The sequence below is a fragment of the Colias philodice genome, chromosome 29 (assembly GCF_061535455.1).
Source record: "Colias philodice isolate Cphi_HAF_F1 chromosome 29, ilColPhil1 Martin Lab GWU primary, whole genome shotgun sequence".
Classification (NCBI taxonomy): Eukaryota; Metazoa; Arthropoda; class Insecta; order Lepidoptera; family Pieridae; genus Colias; species Colias philodice.
The window spans coordinates 6550013-6569566 of record NC_143114.1 but is presented as its reverse complement, the minus strand read 5'-3'; the positions used below and the strand labels follow the sequence as shown (position 1 = coordinate 6569566).

Genomic DNA, 19554 nt, shown 5'->3' with positions numbered 1-19554 from the left:
CGGGATAAAACCTAGCCTATGTTACTCGTGGATAATGTAGCTTTCGAATGGTGAAAGAATTTTTAAAATCGGTCCAGTAGTTTATGAGCCTATTCATTACAATCAAACAAACAAACAAACAAAGTTTTCCTCTTTATAATATTAGTGTAGATGTATTACGTAATATGCAGCAAAGGTCAGCTTAATCCGTTCTTACTGCAAGTTTATTACAATTAGGATTTTGATTATAATCCACAGCATTTGGGAGATGAACATCTCCTACAACTAACATTATCATCATCATCATCATCATCATCAGCCCATATACGTTCCCACTGCTGGGACACGGGCCTCCTATGAGGGTACAGGCCATAATCCACTACGCTGGCCAAGTGCGGGTTGGCGGATGACACATGTCGTCGAACTTTTGATTCTTCGACATGTCGGTTTCCTCACGATGTTTTCCTTCACCGTTCGAGCAGTGGTGATGTTACAACATGCGCAGATAAATTGAAAAATCAATTTATTTCCTGCGCGCTCGCCTGGTCTCGAACCCCGGACTTATCGATTCGAAGTCCGAGGTCTCACCACTGAGCCACCACTGCTCTAACATTAGTTGATATATTATTACATTATTAGTGTCACATGTCGCATAATTGATTCTACATAAAACAAGTTTCATTATGGTATTTTTATTTGCCACTAAGAGTACTGTTTATGTGAACAATGTCAAAAATAAATTGAAATTTTAACAGTACAGTTTTTTTACACACTTGTATACTACCAGTAAATGATGCAATTAAAGTAAAAATCTTATTATGAAGCCTTCAACACTGAGCATCATTTGTTCAGTATCCCATCAAACTAATCTTTCTATTCTTGTTCACAGACTTCCCGAAAGCAACAACGAATTACAAGCGCCTAAAGATACCAATGAATTACAAGAAACAAACAAAGAATGGGCGGATCTCTCCCACGATACAGATGTTAATTATATTTCAAATGTCGCGAAGCCCTCCAGAGCTGAAAGAAACGCAATCGAAGTTTTAATAGATGATAAATATGTACCTCTTAATGACATAGGATACGAAAATCTTATAGAACAAAATTATATTAATAACAATGTTATTTATAATGGTAATGATTATATTGATAGAAGAAAAAGGGAGGCTAATAAAACTGATTTAAAAGAAGAAAGTAATGTTAGCACAGATAACGATATTAGCAAAAGAAACATAAGTACGAATGATTTAGATAAAGTTGTGATACATAAAAGTAATGATAGTGAAGCTATAATAGATGATAATGTTGCAATTAATAATAGTGATGTAGACACAGAGAGATATGAGAATTCAGACAATTTAGAAAGCCTGTCCTTCAACAAGGAGGACTTCAATGTTGACGGCGCCAAAATGAAAAGACAGCTCATGTTCCAAGTAACAGATTTCACAGGCGTTAAATCTTCTGCAGCTATATTTCTGGATGGTTTGAGAGTTGAAGAGGCTGAGAAGGATCCGAAGATATTGGAGGACGGTATACCTAGTGTTCTGGCTGATACTAAAGTCACTTTAAGGTAAGTACTGCGCGGTTTGGTGTTTTTATAGAAGGAAAACTAGCTTTCGGAACTAGTATTTGCGTACGAATCTCTGCGATGTTCTTTATACAAGTTTTAAAATACTTCATCACCTTCAATTTTTTTCTTTAAATTATTATTTACAAAAAGGGGTAGCCTGTATTTTCGAGATTAATAACGTTTGAATAATTTATTAATCAATTTTTAGGCAGTGGGTATTGGATTTGCTCTTTCTAGTATACGACTCCATTATAAAATTTATTTAGACCTTTTATCACACATAATCAATAATGTACTGTCTACACCTATTTAGGTGACCTGAAAACTACGCTTTAAGACTTCATGACCTCATAATGAGATATACGTACTAAAATCTCGTTAAAGGTTCTTGGTCATCACTACTCAATCTGGGAATCGATACACTAAGAGGTCATGACAAAAGTCAGTTGCAATGTAGGATTATCGTGTTACTAAATTGAAAAGTAGTATCAAAGTTTGTCAGGTATTTGGGTATAATCCGGTTTTTATCAGTCTTTAGATATTAATAAATATGTATTGTTCTTTGTTAATTATTATTGAAGATTCTCAAAGTTTTTCTTTAAATTTAGGAAATCTGTTAGAATGAATAGGTCCTTTATTTTCGTGCTTAACAACAAATCAGGTGTTAGCCGAACGTCACGATATGTCTGCCAGATAATAGGCATTTAGAAGTTCGAAAGAGGACCACAATAAAAATAAGAGGAAATAAGGCACCAGATATTTAAATCTAGAGAATTCTAACAGCTGGTTAATGTTACAGTAATTGCCAATTAAAGTACTATTAGTTTATGATTGTTGTTTCTATGATGTAGGCTGTTTGGACAAGGTCTAAGCCAGAGGACGGTGATCGCGTTCACACACGACGCGCTTGAGTATGGACAGCCATGCAAGTTTCTGCTCAAAGGGGAACATATGGTGAGTACCGAGTTTTGAATCGCGCTGTTGAAAGGGATTTGCCATCGGTATATAATATATGTATTATTGGTGGAGAAATAACAACCTTCTACTACACTTATGTAATAATTATTAATTTATTAGCAGAAATAGATTATTTACTCAGGAGTCAGGATTTAATGAAAGATTTTATAATACTTCCGTGACTGTAAGGACACTAATCTTGAGGCAAAAATCCTCAGTTCTTTATTAGTATTGCGAAAGGAGATTTGATGCAAAATCTCACAAAAAAATATTTCACTGTACAATTTGTTATCACTCATGAATAATGTAGAACTGGTGGATGAATTTTCGAAATTGTTTTATTATAAAAAACGTAAATGCAATAATAAATGACAATTTTCACCATACAAAATGAAATGGAAATCTTAAATTGTTTCGTGCAAACTTCATATCAAAAATATCAGATATTAGTTTCCCTTGAGAGTGGCGTGCACTGTGGGCGTGCATTTTAATGGATTGAAGAAGATGTCTTGTTAACTGTCCATAAATCGATGGAACATTGTATGATTGAGCTATAAGCTTCTGTTGAAAATTTGTTGCATTTATTTGCTTTTGATGAGATAACAGGGGAAATATTTGTAGTTAAAAAAAGACGTGTGGCACTCGGAGACTGCCGCGGCAAAGATATTGCATAGCATACAAAGTATCTTCGCTTTGCCGGTCGGTGTGGGGGTGTTAGTGTTAGAAATAAGTTCTGTTGTATCTGTTGTAACAAAATAGCATTTATTATCTATGAGCATAAACTGGTCACACTGTCTGTGTAATGAATTAATAAAGTTAGTCTATTCCAAGATGTCTTCCTAGTTTTATTAGGTTATGGGCCCAGTCACATATTTGCAAGTTTTTTCTAGTAGTTTTATCGTGTAAAAGTAATAATGTCGATGTCAGGCTATTTAGTAAATGTGCCTAAGTTAAAAGGACGCGAAAATTACGATGATTGGGCGTTCGCGGCAAGTAATTTTCTGTTGCTGGAAGGCATTGACATTGAAAACGTGCCGGCGGCCATCAGTGAAAATGAGATGAAGAAAGCCAAAGCGAAACTTGTGATGACGATAGACTGTTCATTATATGTGCATATCAAGAGTGAGACTACAGTGGGCGGTGTATGGAAAAAGTTGAAACAGTTATTTGATGACTCGGGATATCAACGAAAAATAAGTTTGCTTCGAACATTAATTTCAATACGTCTCGATAACTGTGAAACTATGACATCGTATGTATCTCAAGTGGTGGATACAGCACAGAAATTGAAGGGGACTGGTTTCGAAATCACAGACGAGTGGATTGGATCGCTACTTTTGGCTGGACTCCCAGAAAAATATTCACCGATGATAATGGCTATAGAACATTCCGGAATCGCCATTAGCGCTGACGTCATAAAAACGAAATTACTTGATATGTGTTCGGAGGTTGGTACAACTGGAGCGGATACTGCTTTTTTGTCAAAACATCAGCGGGGAAAAAATAGCAACACTAACCGCAAGCAAAAATCAACGTCAACGTCAATGTCATACAATGACGCTTCAACCAGCAGTAAACAAATAAAGTGTTATAATTGCAAGAAAATAGGTCACTACAAAAGCAAGTGTCCAGAATTAAAAGCAAATAAACAAGTAAATGCTTTTAGTGCGGCGTTTTTCAACGGTTGTTATAGCACAGAAGACTGGTACGTCGATTCGGGCGCAAGCGCGCACATGACGTCGAATCAGAAATGTTTACTCCAACCACGACCGGTGCACGATAACAGAGAAATCGTAGTGGCAAATCAAACGACGGTGCCTGTAGTAAGTGTTGGTGAAACACAGATAACGACATGCGTGAACAATTCTCAGTACAATGTGATTGTGAAGAATGTATTGTACATACCGAAGCTCACGACAAACTTATTGTCAGTAAGCCAACTTATAGTTAATGGCAATAGAGTTGTGTTCAAAAAGGATGTCTGTTTAATATACAATCAAGTAAATAAGCTTATTGGTACAGCAGATTTGATTAATGGCGTGTACAAGTTAAACACAAGAAAATTAGAGAATTCATTATCGGCAATGTCAACCTGGCATAAGAGGTTAGGACATGTAAACAGTAAGTCCTTACAAAAAATGAATGAAGGTGCTGTGATAGGTGTTTCTTTTGAAGAGAAAGCTGACATTCAGATACAGAATTGTGAAGTGTGCTGTGAGGGGAAACAGTCACGTCTACCCTTCCCATCAGCCAACCATAGAAGTGAAAACCTACTGGATGTAGTACACTCAGATTTGTGCGGGCCGATGGAGACCAAGTCAATTGGTAATTCAAAGTATTTTCTTCTGTATGTGGATGATGCCAGCAGAATGACTTTTGTCTACTTCTTGAAGGAAAAGAACCAGGTGTTTCAGCATTTCAAAGAATTTCGAGGTTTAGTTGAGAATCAAACAGGAAACAAGATAAAGAAGCTGAGAACCGACAATGGAGGTGAATTTTGCTCACATGAGATGGAGAATTACTTGAAACAAGTCGGTATAGTTCATCAGAAGACCAATCCTCACACTCCGGAGCAGAATGGACTCTCAGAAAGGTTCAACAGAACTATAGTTGAACGAGCAAGATGCTTGTTGTTTGAAGCTGACCTTGACAAAAGTTTTTGGGGTGAAGCAGTTAATACTGCAGTATACTTAAAGAATAGGACACCAGCCGCCAGTTTAGGCATGATGACCCCATTTGAGAGGTGGACAGGTGAGAAACCAGACCTAAGCAATGTTAGAATTTTTGGCAGTAAGGTAATGACACATGTTCCCAAAGCACAAAGACAAAAATGGGATAAAAAGGCTGATAAATTGATATTAGTTGGATATCCAGATAATGTTAAAGGATACAGATTGTATAACCCAATAACTAGAAAGATCACTACGAGCAGAGATGTCATAGTCATGGAGAAGACAGAATCAGACAAAGCTCAGGTAGTAGTAAATAATAGTGAAGAAAAGTTAGAGAACAATGAAAACTTAGAAGAAGAAGAAGTATGTTCATCAGATAGCCTAGTCTCAAATCCTAATGACCCAACTTATGTTAATGATACATCCACATCCCAAGATGATTCTTATCAATCAATAGCCGATGAAGACTCTGTCATAGATGAAGGAGTTCAGGTACAGCAAGTTAGGAAACGTGAGAGAAAGCCAGTAGAAAGATATGGTATGACCAATCTATGTATTCTGGAAAACCTGGGAACTTATGAAGAACTGAGTTATGAATCTGCGATGAATGGACCAGATCAGGAACAGTGGAGACAAGCGATGATGGATGAATTGAAAGCTTTCAGTGACAATGAAGCATGGACATTTGTAGACAGGAGTGAAGCTGATAGAATAGTGCAGTGTAAGTGGGTATTTAAGAAAAAATGTGATAATAGTGGTAAAGTGCGGTACAGAGCTCGACTAGTAGCTAAGGGCTTCTCCCAGATTAAAGGTATGGATTATAATGAAACTTTTTCACCTGTATTGCGTTATTCTACTTTAAGACTACTTTTTGCTTTAAGTGTTAAACAAAATTTAAAAATGAATCACTTGGATGTACCAACAGCATTTTTAAATGGTAATATTGATGAATGTGTATTTATGGAAATACCAGAATATTCTAATTTCATAAATTGTGATAATAAAGTTTTAAAATTAAAAAAGGCTATATATGGACTTAAACAGTCGGCTAGAGCTTGGTACATGAAAGTGGAATCTAGTTTGTTAAAGTTAGGTTTCAAGAAGTCTAAATATGAACCCTGTTTATTTATTAAATGTCATGATAATGTAAAGATTTATGTAGCTATATTTGTTGATGATTTTTTTGTTTTTTACAACTGTGTAAATTCTTACAAAAAGTTAAGAAGTGTATTAGAAGCAGATTTCAAGATTAAAGATTTAGGTCAAATAAGAAATTGTCTAGGCATGAATGTAAAAGTTCAAAAAGATTGTGTAACTTTGGACCAACAGCAATTTATTGATAATATTTTAAATAAATTTAATATGATTAATTGCAAAATTTCAGATACTCCAATGGAATTGAATCTTAAATTAGAAAAAGCTGTAAATGACAGTTGTAATAACTCTTATCCTTATCAACAACTTATTGGTTCACTGATGTATCTTGCGGTTCTAACAAGGCCAGATATTTCTTATAGTGTTAGCTTTCTAAGTCAATATAACACATGTTTTAATGGAACACATTGGAAACATTTGAAAAGATTATTAAGATATTTGCAAAAAACTAAACATTTTGGATTAATTTTTAAGAAAACTGAAACTGATTTAATTGGTTTTGTTGATGCTGACTGGGCATCTTGTAACATTGATAGAAGGTCTTACACAGGATATTGTTTTGTATTATCAGGTTGTGTAATAAGTTATGAGTCTCGAAAGCAAAGGACAGTTGCCTTATCTAGTACAGAGGCCGAGTATATGGCACTTGCAGAGGCTTGCAAAGAGGCCATTTATTTAAAAAATTTAATGTTAGAACTTAATATATGTAATAAAAATAAACCTTTGGACTTGTACACTGACAGTCAAAGTTCTTTAAAATTGGCTTCTAATCCAATGTTTCACAAACGTACTAAGCTTATTGATGTACGCCATCATTTTGCTAGAGAATGTGTTGATAATAACCAAATTAAAGTTAACTATTTAGAAACTTCTTCTATGCCAGCAGATGTATTTACTAAGTCACTTTGTATTAATAAACATTATAAATTCATAGAACAAATGGGAATAGGGGAAGTAAATTAAAATAAATATGTAGTTTTTCAATTGATTGTTTTTATTGTTGAAGCATTTGTAACGTTTAGTTATTGTAGCAAAAGATGTAATTTTGTCAGAGTATTTTGTTAAGAGAGGGTGTTAGAAATAAGTTCTGTTGTATCTGTTGTAACAAAATAGCATTTATTATCTATGAGCATAAACTGGTCACACTGTCTGTGTAATGAATTAATAAAGTTAGTCTATTCCAAGATGTCTTCCTAGTTTTATTAGTTAGGTTATTTCCTTACGAAATTTTTACATTCGGTCGCCGCGCTCAAGGCCCGCGATAGAAGCTATGCAATAGCTTATCAATATCTAACGGCCTTACTAATAAAAAGTTAAACAATGGATAAATTTCTACCATTTTCTACCATAGCTTTGTCCTGCTCTTGCTCACATGAAACGTCAATCATAAAAACAAGACAGGTTATTGCAATAACTAATCCATTGCAAAGCGAATGGGTAACATTTTATTAGTAAGACCGTTAGTTATTAAAGCGTGTATAAATCAACTTTTTGAACTAAACTGTGATACATTATTAACTAAAGATCCTTAAAGCCATGGCAGCTTGTAAATTTGTAGCATATTCATATTCTATAAATATTATACCACAGTGCTAAGCAGATTTATTAATGCAGACACCAGATTGTGGATGCCAATCCGATAATTACGCTAAGCTGACATAATTTTCTTACTCTTTATAACTAATGTGTTGATTCCTATTGTATATCTGTTATTTAGTTGGAACATACTATGTATGATGGAAGGAAATCGAGGATTATTAAATTGAAACTTCTTTAGGCGCATTGAGAGTAAAATTTCTAGGTCGCGTTATGGCATCACGTCATGTCATGGAGTAAGGCGACGATTTTGGTATCTTTGAATCTTGCCAAAGACGTTTTACTTCTGACACGTTTGCTTAACAAACACGCTCTTTTTTTGAAGTGAAACTTCTTTAGGCGCGTTGAGAGTAAAATTTCAAGGTCGCGTTATGGCATCACGTCATGTCATGGAGTAAGGCGACGAATCTTGCCAAAGAAGTTTCACGTCTAACACGTGTGCTCGGCACTTTATTTATTGACTTTTTAGAATTATGACTACTTAAAAACTTCCAGGCGGTACACGAATCGGTAACAGCCACATCAGCTCTATTCCAATTTCGCGCGCCATCCCCGATAATCGGGTCCAAAATGTACATTTGCGCCAAGAATCTCAAGGAAGGAGTCTCCGATCCGAGTGAAGATGAAGAGAAGTATATACACCAGGGTGTTGAGAATTGGAAGATATTTGCGACACATAATAAATTAATGCCACTCTGGGTGGCCATGATACTCATACTGGTTTGCTTGACGTTCTCTGCATTGTTTTCGGGGTTGAATTTGGGTAAGTGATCTTTCTAAGTGCTGCGAAGTTTTAATTTTTAGGATATTGTAAACACACTTGAGCAGTTACACTATTATAAAATTTTAGAAACTTATTCTTTTGTGAATTCCTGCATTATTGTGAAATATTTGACAATGAATTGGCCTATTATTTTTGGATATTTGGTCAGAAATGATAAAATCGTGTTTGTTAGTACGAACCAATGTACAATATACACTTAGTATTTCTTAAACTCTGAATTTACCATGCTAATAACCAAGAACAGGAACTTGAATTACATTTTTTAAATTTAGTGAATGGCGAGAAGCTTACAAAATAGTGATTTGTAAGTTTGTCGTTTTCGTCTATATTTTAATTGCGTCATTAAAACGTTCGAGACGAGACTGTCAAGGAATTTGGGTCAAATAACAAATACCAATATTAGGTCAGGTATGGGGTAACCGAAAACATTAAGGGCAGACTGAAATGTCAATATTAGCGTGATACGTATGGAACGCTTGTGGAATTTCGCAAATGTAGTATGATTGATTATACTGTAAGTTTAATGTAATCTAGCTAAGTATTACTACTTAAGTAGATTACAATGAGTATTTAGTTATTTGACTGACCGGTTGGCTTGGTTGGTAGTTGCCCTGCCTTCCAAGCCAGAGGTCATGGGTTCGATTCCCACCCGGGGCAAATATTTGTGTGATGAACCTATGTTCATCTATATGTTTGCTCTGTGTCTGGGTGTTAATTATCTACGTATATATAAGTATTTATTTAAAAATTTTATATTTATGTTTATCAGCCATCTGGTTTCCATAACACAAGCGAAAGCTTAGTATGGGATCAGATTGTGCCGTGTGTGAAAATTGTCCTGAAATATTTATTTATTTATTCAGTAACAATTCATTGGCCCGAATGAGATGAAATTAATATTTATCTATCAAGAGTCTCTCCTTTGTTAGTATCTGTTGAGACTTTTTTATGAGATCAGTCTTAAATTCTGTATTCTGCTCGTAATTTTCAGCATTTTGTTCCATAGTGTTCCATAGTTCCATATTCCAATTTACATATACTTTTATAACTGTGTATACACAAGCTGTTTTTGCAAAATTTTAGAATGTCCAGAAATTGCAATACACGGTACCAATTATATTTCTGTTCTGCAATATATAAATTGAATTTGAATAACACTAATTCTGCCATCTCTTACAGGCCTAATGTCCCTCGACCGTACAGAATTAAAAATCATATCCAACACTGGCACAGAGCAAGAGCGAAAATACGCCAGAGCCATAATGCCCGTCAGAGATCACGGGAACTACCTACTCTGTAGCATTTTGCTAGGAAACGTGGCTGTTAACTCGACATTTACTATACTCTTGGATGAGTTGACTTCAGGATTATTTGCGGTGATATTCTCAACGCTGTCAATAGTTCTGCTCGGTGAAATAACTCCACAGGCGATATGTTCAAGGCACGGTTTAATGATTGGAGCCAAGAGTATTATGGTTACTAAGGTTAGTGATATTTTATTAGCCAAAAGTAGAAAGAGTGGGGAAAATAGAAGGTAAAAATATCTATAGTAGAGTAGGTAGGTAGAGAGAGTAGAAGAAATATATAACGTAAAAGTGAAGATAAATAAAAATTTGGTAAGTTGTCATCACTACGTGAGTATTGGCCGGTTTCTCAATTATTTGACTTGATAATATTTTCAGACCACACTTAAATGCTGTCTTATTATTTTCTTGTATGTAATGCGACTATTTCAGTCTGAAATTTGAATATTATAAGCAAGTCTAAAAGTAGTTCCAAGTTTAGAAAAGCGACAGCTATGTTGATGTGTCTCTTTCTCACAATATAATCCATACTAATATTATAAATGCGAAAGTAACTCTGTCTGTCTGTCTGTTACTCAATCACGCCTAAACTACTGAAACAATTTTCATGAAATTTGGTATGGAGATATTTTGATACCCGAAAAAGGACAAAGGCTACTTTTTATCCCGGGAAAATGATGTAATCCCGGAAATCCCACGGGAACGGGAACTATGCGGGTTTTTAGTATTTTCTGATGTTTGATTTTACGCGAGTATTATACATTTAGAAATTAAAGACTTTTTAACGGATTTTAAACGCGATTTATTCTATGACCGTCAAGACGTATAACATCTCAGTCTCCCCGTGACCACGCTCGCTGTAAAGTGTTCGAAACGTCGGGAAAATAATAGAATGAATAAATCGCGTTTAAAATCCGTTAAAAAGTCTTTAATTTCTAAATATGCGGGTTTTTCTTTGACTGCGCGGGCGAAGCCGCGGGCGGAAACCTAGTTACAAATATCTTATTAAAATATCTTACAACGTGGTTAATTACTTTTTCCATAATTTGTATCGGATCATATATCTCAAGCATATTGCATAGTAAACATAAATATGGGGCAACATGTTTATGATCGACAAAGTAATTTATGGTCTATAACCAAGTAGCTAATGTAATACAAGAATGCTACGTCAGTTAATGATACTTTATGTTGATAAATGACTAGTTTTCTGACCGTGCTTTGCTCGTATGGTAGTAATAGAAGTTCTTTTATAAGGGTTTTACCTCATAAAATAACTGCTTATGTTCTCCAAGGTTCCATGTACAGGGTGGAAATTTTCTCTTCCCTGTACTGAAGATAGCTTATTTTGCTGAAAGAAAACGTTCCTTTATTTTTTAAAAGATATACGTATCAGCATTTAAATCTTTAAATCCCTACTAATATTATAAATGCGAAAGTAACTCTGTCTGTTACGCTTTCCCGCTTAAACCTCTCAACCGATTTTGATGAAATTTGGCACAGACAATCTTTAGACCCTGAGAAAGATCATAGGCTACCTTTTATCAAAACACCACGCGGGCGAAGCCGCGCGCGGAAGCTAGTAAAATATATCGCGAAAATGCGGCCATGTAGCTGCATTTTAAAGATGAAAATTTTTGGCCTCATTTTCGCACCTAGCCGGTTTTATTTTACATAGATCATATAATATTGTGTTTTAATTTTGATATTTTATCTATTATCTAAACAAACGTTGGGAAACCTATCCTACTAATATTAATAATGCGAAAGTTTGTGAGGATGGATGTGTATGTTTGTTACTCTTTCACGAAAAAACTACGGAACCGATTACAATGAAATTTAGCACACATATAGAGGGTAACTTGGATTAACATATAGGATTTATCCCAGAAATCCCATAGGAACGGAAACTATGCGGGTTTATCTTTGAAAACGCGGGCGGAAATCTAGTAAAAAATTGGTTGTTTGTATAGTCGGTTTACTGACCATAGTAGAACGTGACAACGTCTGATTGTGCTTCTTTGTCGCTCGTTCCGCGTTCTCGCTTGCACTTTAAGCCTTACACGGAACGCCTCAGAGCGAGGTAACGCCGCATGAGTCATGTTTTTTCGTGCGTGCATCCGGCTCTATCGAATTATAAGAAGTTGCCACGTCAAAAATAAAATAAATGACGTAATCTATCATTCCCCAGGCGGTGATGGCCCTAACAGCTCCCCTTGCGTACCCCGTCAGCAAGCTCCTGGACTACTTCCTCGGGGAGGAGATCGGCAGCGTGTATAACAGGGAGCGGTTGAAGGAATTGGTAAAGGTGAGATATTCCTTCGGTGATTAACAATGAATAGATACTTACACATATCCTTAACGTCAACTCGCTGTAAATACGACTTTAGTGCTGGGGAATAAGGTTGAATCTCCTAAAATTCAATAAAGGGTCGAGTTTTGGAAATTAACGAATACATATTTCCTTAAAGTCAACACAGAGTTTTGTAAATCCGACTAGTGCTTGGGAATAAGGTTGAATTTCCTATGATTCAATGTATGGTAGATGGGGTTTTGTAAATTAGACTTATAGTGCTTTAGAATAAGGTTGAATTTCCTAAAATTGAATGGAGAGTCGAGTTTTGTAAATTCGACCTTATGTCATGGACGAATAGATACATTTTAAAGCAGAGTTTTGTAAATCTGGCTTTAGTGCTTGGGAATAAGGTTGAATTTCTTAAAATTCAATGGAGGGTTGAGTTTTGTAAATTAGACCTTATGTCAAGGATGAATATACACAAATTTCCTTAAAGTCAACTCTGAGTATGGTAAATACGACCTTATGTCATGGGAATAAGGTTGAATTTGTTTTAGTGTATATTGACTGACAAAAATACCATAAAAGTTAACTCATTGTGGAGTTTAAGGCGTTGTAATTACGACTTTACGTCGTACGTCATGGGAATAAGGTTGATTATCTTGTGTATATTGACTGAAAAAAATTGTCCCAAAAGTCAAACTAGGGTGGAGTTTAGTGCGTTGTGAATACGACTTTAATACATGGGGATACGGTTTAATTTTGACCAGACAGCTTTTGGTGTGTGTTATTAATTTAACCTATAAGTGATGCTAATAGGCTTGAGTTTGCTTTAACGCTTGTTTCTTTCGGATAAACAGATTTGAGAACAGTTTTAAGTTCGTTTTGTACAGGAGTATGTATCTAGTTGTTTTTAATGATCGAAGAATATTGAAAAAATGTATATTATAAGTAGATAGGATTAAATTATGTCCTATTATGTTTGAAATTTTTTAAATAATAACCTTTTTGTTTTTTGGGAGAAAATAACTAAAAAATTTCTGTCTTTTCGACTTTCGTAATATAATGAATTAAAATAGTTCTAGAAATTGGAAAATCCAAAAGTGCACGCCTCATAATTTTTTTTTAATAAATATTTATTAATTATTATTTTTGTTTATTTAATAACAATTAAACCACATCGAATCAGACCCTGAAAAATGAAAGGGTTCTATTCCTGAGCATACTCAAGCGTAAGAGAAAAAAAAAGACTCGATTAGTAAAGTATTTCGGTCGCTATCGTGTTAACAAGAAAAAGGATCCGCACATACAGACACACGGACGTCCAAGACAGAACTTTTTTAAACTGTTTTTTAACTAGTTTAAATAACAAAAATGACATCAAAAATATCATGAACGTTAAAAATAGTGTTTTTTCTTAATATATGTGTGTATGTATTATCTTACAAGTGCAATGTATGATACATAAAGACATTTTAAGTTTGAAAAATCAGATGTTTTGCGCGAAGTGACAGTAGTACCCACCTCAACGCTTCGCTTATGAGGCGTGCAATAAGTATCTATTTATTTCTTTTCACAATTAAAAATATTTTGTTTAACGTTTAAAATGGAAACAATATTCCTAAATTAAGATATTTCCTTAATATTATAACTTTTATTTAAATATCAAACGTATTTGCGTTCACAATTTTCCCCCTATTTAAAAAAAAATTAACCCTCATCCCCCATCCCCCAGTTGACAACAGACGTGAACGATCTCGACAAAGACGAGGTGAATATAATATCTGGTGCTTTGGAACTGCGCAAGAAAACCGTGTCGAGCGTAATGACGAAACTGGAAGACGTGTTCATGTTGCCGATCACGTCGATACTGGACTTTGAGACGATGTCGGAGATTATTAAGTCTGGTAAGTAGGGGGAAAAGGGGAAAATTTGGGGGGTTTTGAGTAAATTTATCTTAAAATCTTTTAGGGGAAAAGGTGTCTATTGTGTCCCCCCCAACTGACGTCAATTGTTTCTTGACGTCAATCGGGGTCTTGAAGACAATGTATGTGATTAATATCGCAAAAGGGGATTACAGTTTTTATTTGATACTGAACTCGTGAGTAAGGGAAAAGAAACATTTAGGGAAAAGTAGATTTTTGCCAAGGTTTCTACTATTTGTTAACGTCAAAGTAGACGAATTTCCAACTTTTTATAATCTGGACAATACGCGGGTAAAGGGAGGGGAATTTTAGGGCTATAAGGTAGTTTTTTTTGTTGTTTATGTATCAATGTTATATAATATTAAAAAATTTATAATGTTCATTTTTTTGCTCCTATTATACTTTTAAAATATGTTTACATTTTATTCATATTTTACGTGTTACAATAACGACTAGAAGAGTTTAAAAGTTTTGAACCAAATATACGACTAACGTGTCATTATATTAATATTTTCGTCTAGTCTATGTATAGAAGTTTATGAAAACATTTTGGAACGATTCCAGCGGTGCCCTTCGGATAAACATAGATTTATGTAATAGTTTACGACGTGAGAGTTGAACGGAGATACTATAGATTCTAGATGAGACCATCGTGTGACTTTTGTGTGTGGAGTAGGCGCAATGTACATTTGTATAGAAATATGTTATTACTAGGTTTCCGCCCGCGGCTTCGCCAGCGCAGTCAAAGAAAAACCCGCATAGTTCCCGTTCTCGTGGGATTTCTGGGATTGCGTCATTTTCCCGGGATAAAAAGTAGCCTATGTCCTTTCTCGGGTATCAAAATATCTCCATACCAAATTTCATGGAAATTGGTTCAGTAGTTTAGGCGTGATTGAGTAACAGACAGACAGACAGAGTTACTTTCGCATTTATAATATTAGTATGGATTACTCAATAGGGTTTTTGATGGCAATGTATTGTATACTGGTGAAATGAATATAATGGTAATTTGTTGTAAAATGAAGAAAAATAATGAATTAAATTAACATTATGAACAGTCGAGTCACATCCGTTTTTCATTAGTTTTTTTTGAAGCCATAAAAATCAGCACTTCAAATCATCAAATTTATAATAATTATCAGTCGTCTAAGGGAATAAAAATTGTCAATAAAATCTGGTTAGCCGTAAACATATACAAACATTGACATTTATGAATATTTGGAGAATGATTAGTAATTTAACTATTTTTTTTCTGTTGTACAATTATAACGCACTTGGCCTATCTAGTTTAAATCGATCTGTGTATCGAAAGTTTTATGATGGGAATAGATGGGAACTTATCATAAAAAAGTTTTAATGTTTATTTTGGCCTAGTCTCTTGTCTAGCATTTATTATTTATATTATTTGGGGCATAAAATTGCGAAGTATTTATATATGTAAAAATTTTTTTTTATGTGTGCCATAAAATCGAACTGACCAAAGCTATACACCGGAATTTGAATTTCTGTGTGAATTTATGTGTTTGAAAGCTAAGAATTCCATTAAATCCCAGACGCGTATATACCTAGCTGGTCATATTTTCAAGTTCCCAACTGGATTGTTCTCTCCATTTTGACACAAAATATTCGAAGTATATCAAAAAATTTACCTCAATTTGAATTACTGTTAGATCAAATTAATATTGATATAGACATAATCGTACTCACGGAATGTTGGCTAAAACAGCTGCCAAGCATACCAGCGCTATATGGATATAATTCCTATGCCACTAAACATTGTCCATCACAAAATGAAGGTGTTGTTGTTTATTTACGTAATACGTTAGCTGGAGCCACTGTTTCCGAAAGCACATTACATGACGCTAACTGTTTGGTTGTTAAATTGAACAAAAGCACTGCAATAATCGCCATATACCGGTCACCAGCGACCCGTTTAATTGATAAATTTTTGGAATCACTTAGTAATCTGATGTCTTCGCTAACATCTTTTGGGAATATAGTTGTTATTGGTGACATAAATATTAATATAGCCGAAACCAGCGCCGATCCCAGGATGGATGATTACCTAAATACCTTGGCTATCCATGGGCTGTTACCTGCTCATAGGTATGCTACTCGGGCTAACAACTCGCTCGATCATGTCTTACTAAAATCTGACCTGCCATGTAATACGGTAGTTATTAACTCTTCCGTTACAGATCACGCTGCTGTTTTATTGTGGATGAAAAAACTAAAAATTAACAAAACCAAGGCTGTAACTGTCAAAAGGATAGATTATAATAATGTATTAGATCAAATTAAATCAAAAAACTATACTGATATCCTTCAGTTAACAGATGTAAACATTGCCTCCGAATCGCTCACCAGATTTTTGCAAAATGTAATCCAAAGCAATGTGATATACAAAGTAATCTCCAGAAATTTTGTACCAAGAAAACCATGGATTACACCGGGACTTTTGCGTTGTATAAGAACGAGAGATAGAATGCATTTGAAACTTAAGAAACAACCTGGTAACCAATCTCTGCAAATAATCTATTGTCGCTACAGAAATTTCTGTGGAAATCTTTTAAAAAAAGTAAAGCATGCATATGAAAAAGCTGAATTAGGTAAATGTAAGAAGAACGACAAGCAAACTTGGAAGCTGATAAAGGAATTCACAAATATGACAACATCTAAAACTGACAACTTAGAACTCTTAACGCAAAATCAAAATATTAATGACATAAATAATTTTTTTGTTAACGTAGGTAAGAACATGGCGGAAAATATCGTAAAGGATGTAAACGTAAAAGTAAACGACCCACAGTGTAATAACTATCAAACACCCCGCGATTCTATGGGTCTAAGAGAGACTGATATATATGAATTAAGTGATATAATAAATAGCATTAAAACTGAATGTGCTACAGGTTATGATAACATACCTTCTAAAATCTTCAAACTTTGTAAAGAATCTCTCATGCCAGTCCTTGTTCACATATGTAATCTCTCCTTGCGATCTGGAGTGTTTCCAGAATTATTCAAAATTGCCCTAATTCATCCGATTCATAAAGCTGGAGACTCAGATCGAATTGATAATTACCGCCCAATATCTATCTTACCAACAATGTCAAAAATCTTAGAAAAAGTTATTTATACTCGGCTTTCCAGTTTTCTTCACAAAACTAAATTCTTTTCCAACCACCAGTATGGTTTTCTTAGGGGTAAGTCCACAAATGACGCTGTAAATGACTTAACCAACCATATTATGAGTAATCTTGATAGCAAAAAATACTGTATTGGTATATTTTTGGACTTGGCTAAAGCCTTTGACACCGTGTCCATACCGATACTCCTGAAGAAACTGGAGAGAGCTGGTGTCAGAGGTTTGGCACTACAACTATTAAAAAGTTATCTTACGGACAGAAAACAGGTTGTCAAAATCGGACATTTAACTAGCTCTGAATGTGCGATTACCTATGGTGTGCCCCAGGGTAGCGTACTAGGCCCTACATTATTCTTAGTGTATATTAATGATCTCTGTAATATATCTCTGTCCAATGGTCGTGTGGTGACTTTCGCTGATGATACGGCCCTGGTTTTTAGTGGCAGTGACTGGACGACAGCTAAACAATCAGCAGAAGCTGGCCTTTCAAGAGTTATGGCATGGCTAAATGAAAATGTTCTGACATTAAACTTAGATAAAACCAAATTTTTAACGTTTTCTTTATACAAGTCTTCTCAGCCAAAGGACCTCACCATCACAGCACATACGTGTAACACCTTCGGTAATGAAGCATGTACATGCAGACATTTATCACGCACTGTCACCGTTAAATATCTAGGTGTACATTTGGACAATCAGCTCAACTGGAAGCACCATATTCAACTACTGTCGTCTCGTATTCGAAAACTTATGATCATATTTAAAAAGCTTCGCTCAATTGCTGATCAAGATGTTTTAAAAAAAGTTTACTTTGCGATATGCCAATCGGTACTTTCTTATTGCATTCAATCGTGGGGTGGGGCATCTAAAACACAAATGCTGAAAGTCGAAAGAGCACAGAGAGCAGTATTGAAAGTAATGATGTCAAAACCTATCTATTATCCCACTACAACTCTTTATAACGAGTGCAAAGTTCTTTCCATTAGGAAGCTTTTCATCTTAAACTGTATTGTTGCCACTCACACGCAGACGAACTGGAAGGAATTAAGCATTGTAAGGAGGCGTAAGGACAGAATTATTAACTTGCGGTTTGTACACACCGCAGCTGCTAAACGTTTCCACGGTTTCTTAGGTCCACTTCTTTACAACAAAATCAATAAAATCTTAAACATTCGCAATTTGACATTAACTGAACTGAAAAACAAACTAACAAACTTATTACTTACCCTCTCTTACGGGGAAACTGAAGATTTTCTGAAAGCGCAAGTATAACACTTTAAAAGAACCACATATCATAATTTTATTAATCACACATACACAGACACACACACACACACACACACACAAACACACACGCACACACTCGCACTCGCACTCACACTCAAATACTCATACACACACATTGCATGCCTGAAATTTGAATGTTTTTAATTCCGGTCTTTGTACTTTATTATTTTTTGTTTTTGTGCATTTTTTATTTATTTATAGTGTAGTGAAATTAAAATTTGTATAGACTATAGTACAATACTGGCTATGGCTAAGTCTAATGTGGAAGGCGTCGGTCGTCTCTAGCACAGGTTTATACCTAGTTGAGGCGATCGTCGAGTTTGTATTATTTTATGTCACTGTATTGGTACTCAATAAATGATTTTTATTTATTTATTTTATTTATTGTTCTCCCTATAGGGTATTCTTGTATCTTTTTTTTGTGTGTTGTCTCAATGTTAGCCAGAAGGGCTTCTACATTTTAACGCGGACGCGGGGGTGAACTGAAGGTTCACGCGGTAGCGACATTTTTTTTATCTTATAGGGAGGCAAACGAGTGGACGCACTGCCTGGTGGTAAGCAGGTTGCGTTGCCCATAGACCATAACAGAGGTTATGGTTGTTGCCTACCAGAATAGGTTTAAATTGCGGAATTAAATCTATACAAATATTATAAAGAGGAAAGGTTTGATTTTTTGTTTGTTTGTTTGTTTGTATGAATTGAATAGGCTCCGAAACTACTTGGCAGATTTGAAAAATTCTTTCACTGTTGGAAAGCTACATTATTTCTGAGTGACATAGGCTAGGTTTTATCCCGGAAATCCCACGGGAACGGGAACTATGCGGGTTTTTTTTTGAAAACGCGGGCGAAGCCGCAGGCGGAAAGCTAGTAATATATAT

At 35.1% G+C, this 19554-nt stretch overlaps 1 protein-coding gene across 2 annotated transcripts in view; it reads left to right on the top strand.

The window, feature by feature from the left end:
• Window positions 1-19554, top strand: part of LOC149476050 (unextended protein-like) — a 39102-nt gene that overhangs the window by 8940 nt on the left and 10608 nt on the right. Inside the window, exons 2-7 of one of the 2 annotated variants that reach the window (XM_089712631.1) lie at window positions 869-1552; window positions 2404-2506; window positions 8428-8695; window positions 9896-10200; window positions 12212-12322; window positions 14052-14223. In XM_089712631.1, coding sequence (XP_089568757.1) covers window positions 869-1552; window positions 2404-2506; window positions 8428-8695; window positions 9896-10200; window positions 12212-12322; window positions 14052-14223 — 1643 coding nt within the window. Of the gene's footprint in view, window positions 1-868; window positions 1553-2403; window positions 2507-8427; window positions 8696-9895; window positions 10201-12211; window positions 12329-14051; window positions 14224-19554 lie in introns of both variants that reach the window. The other variant, XM_089712630.1, reaches the window with a different exon arrangement.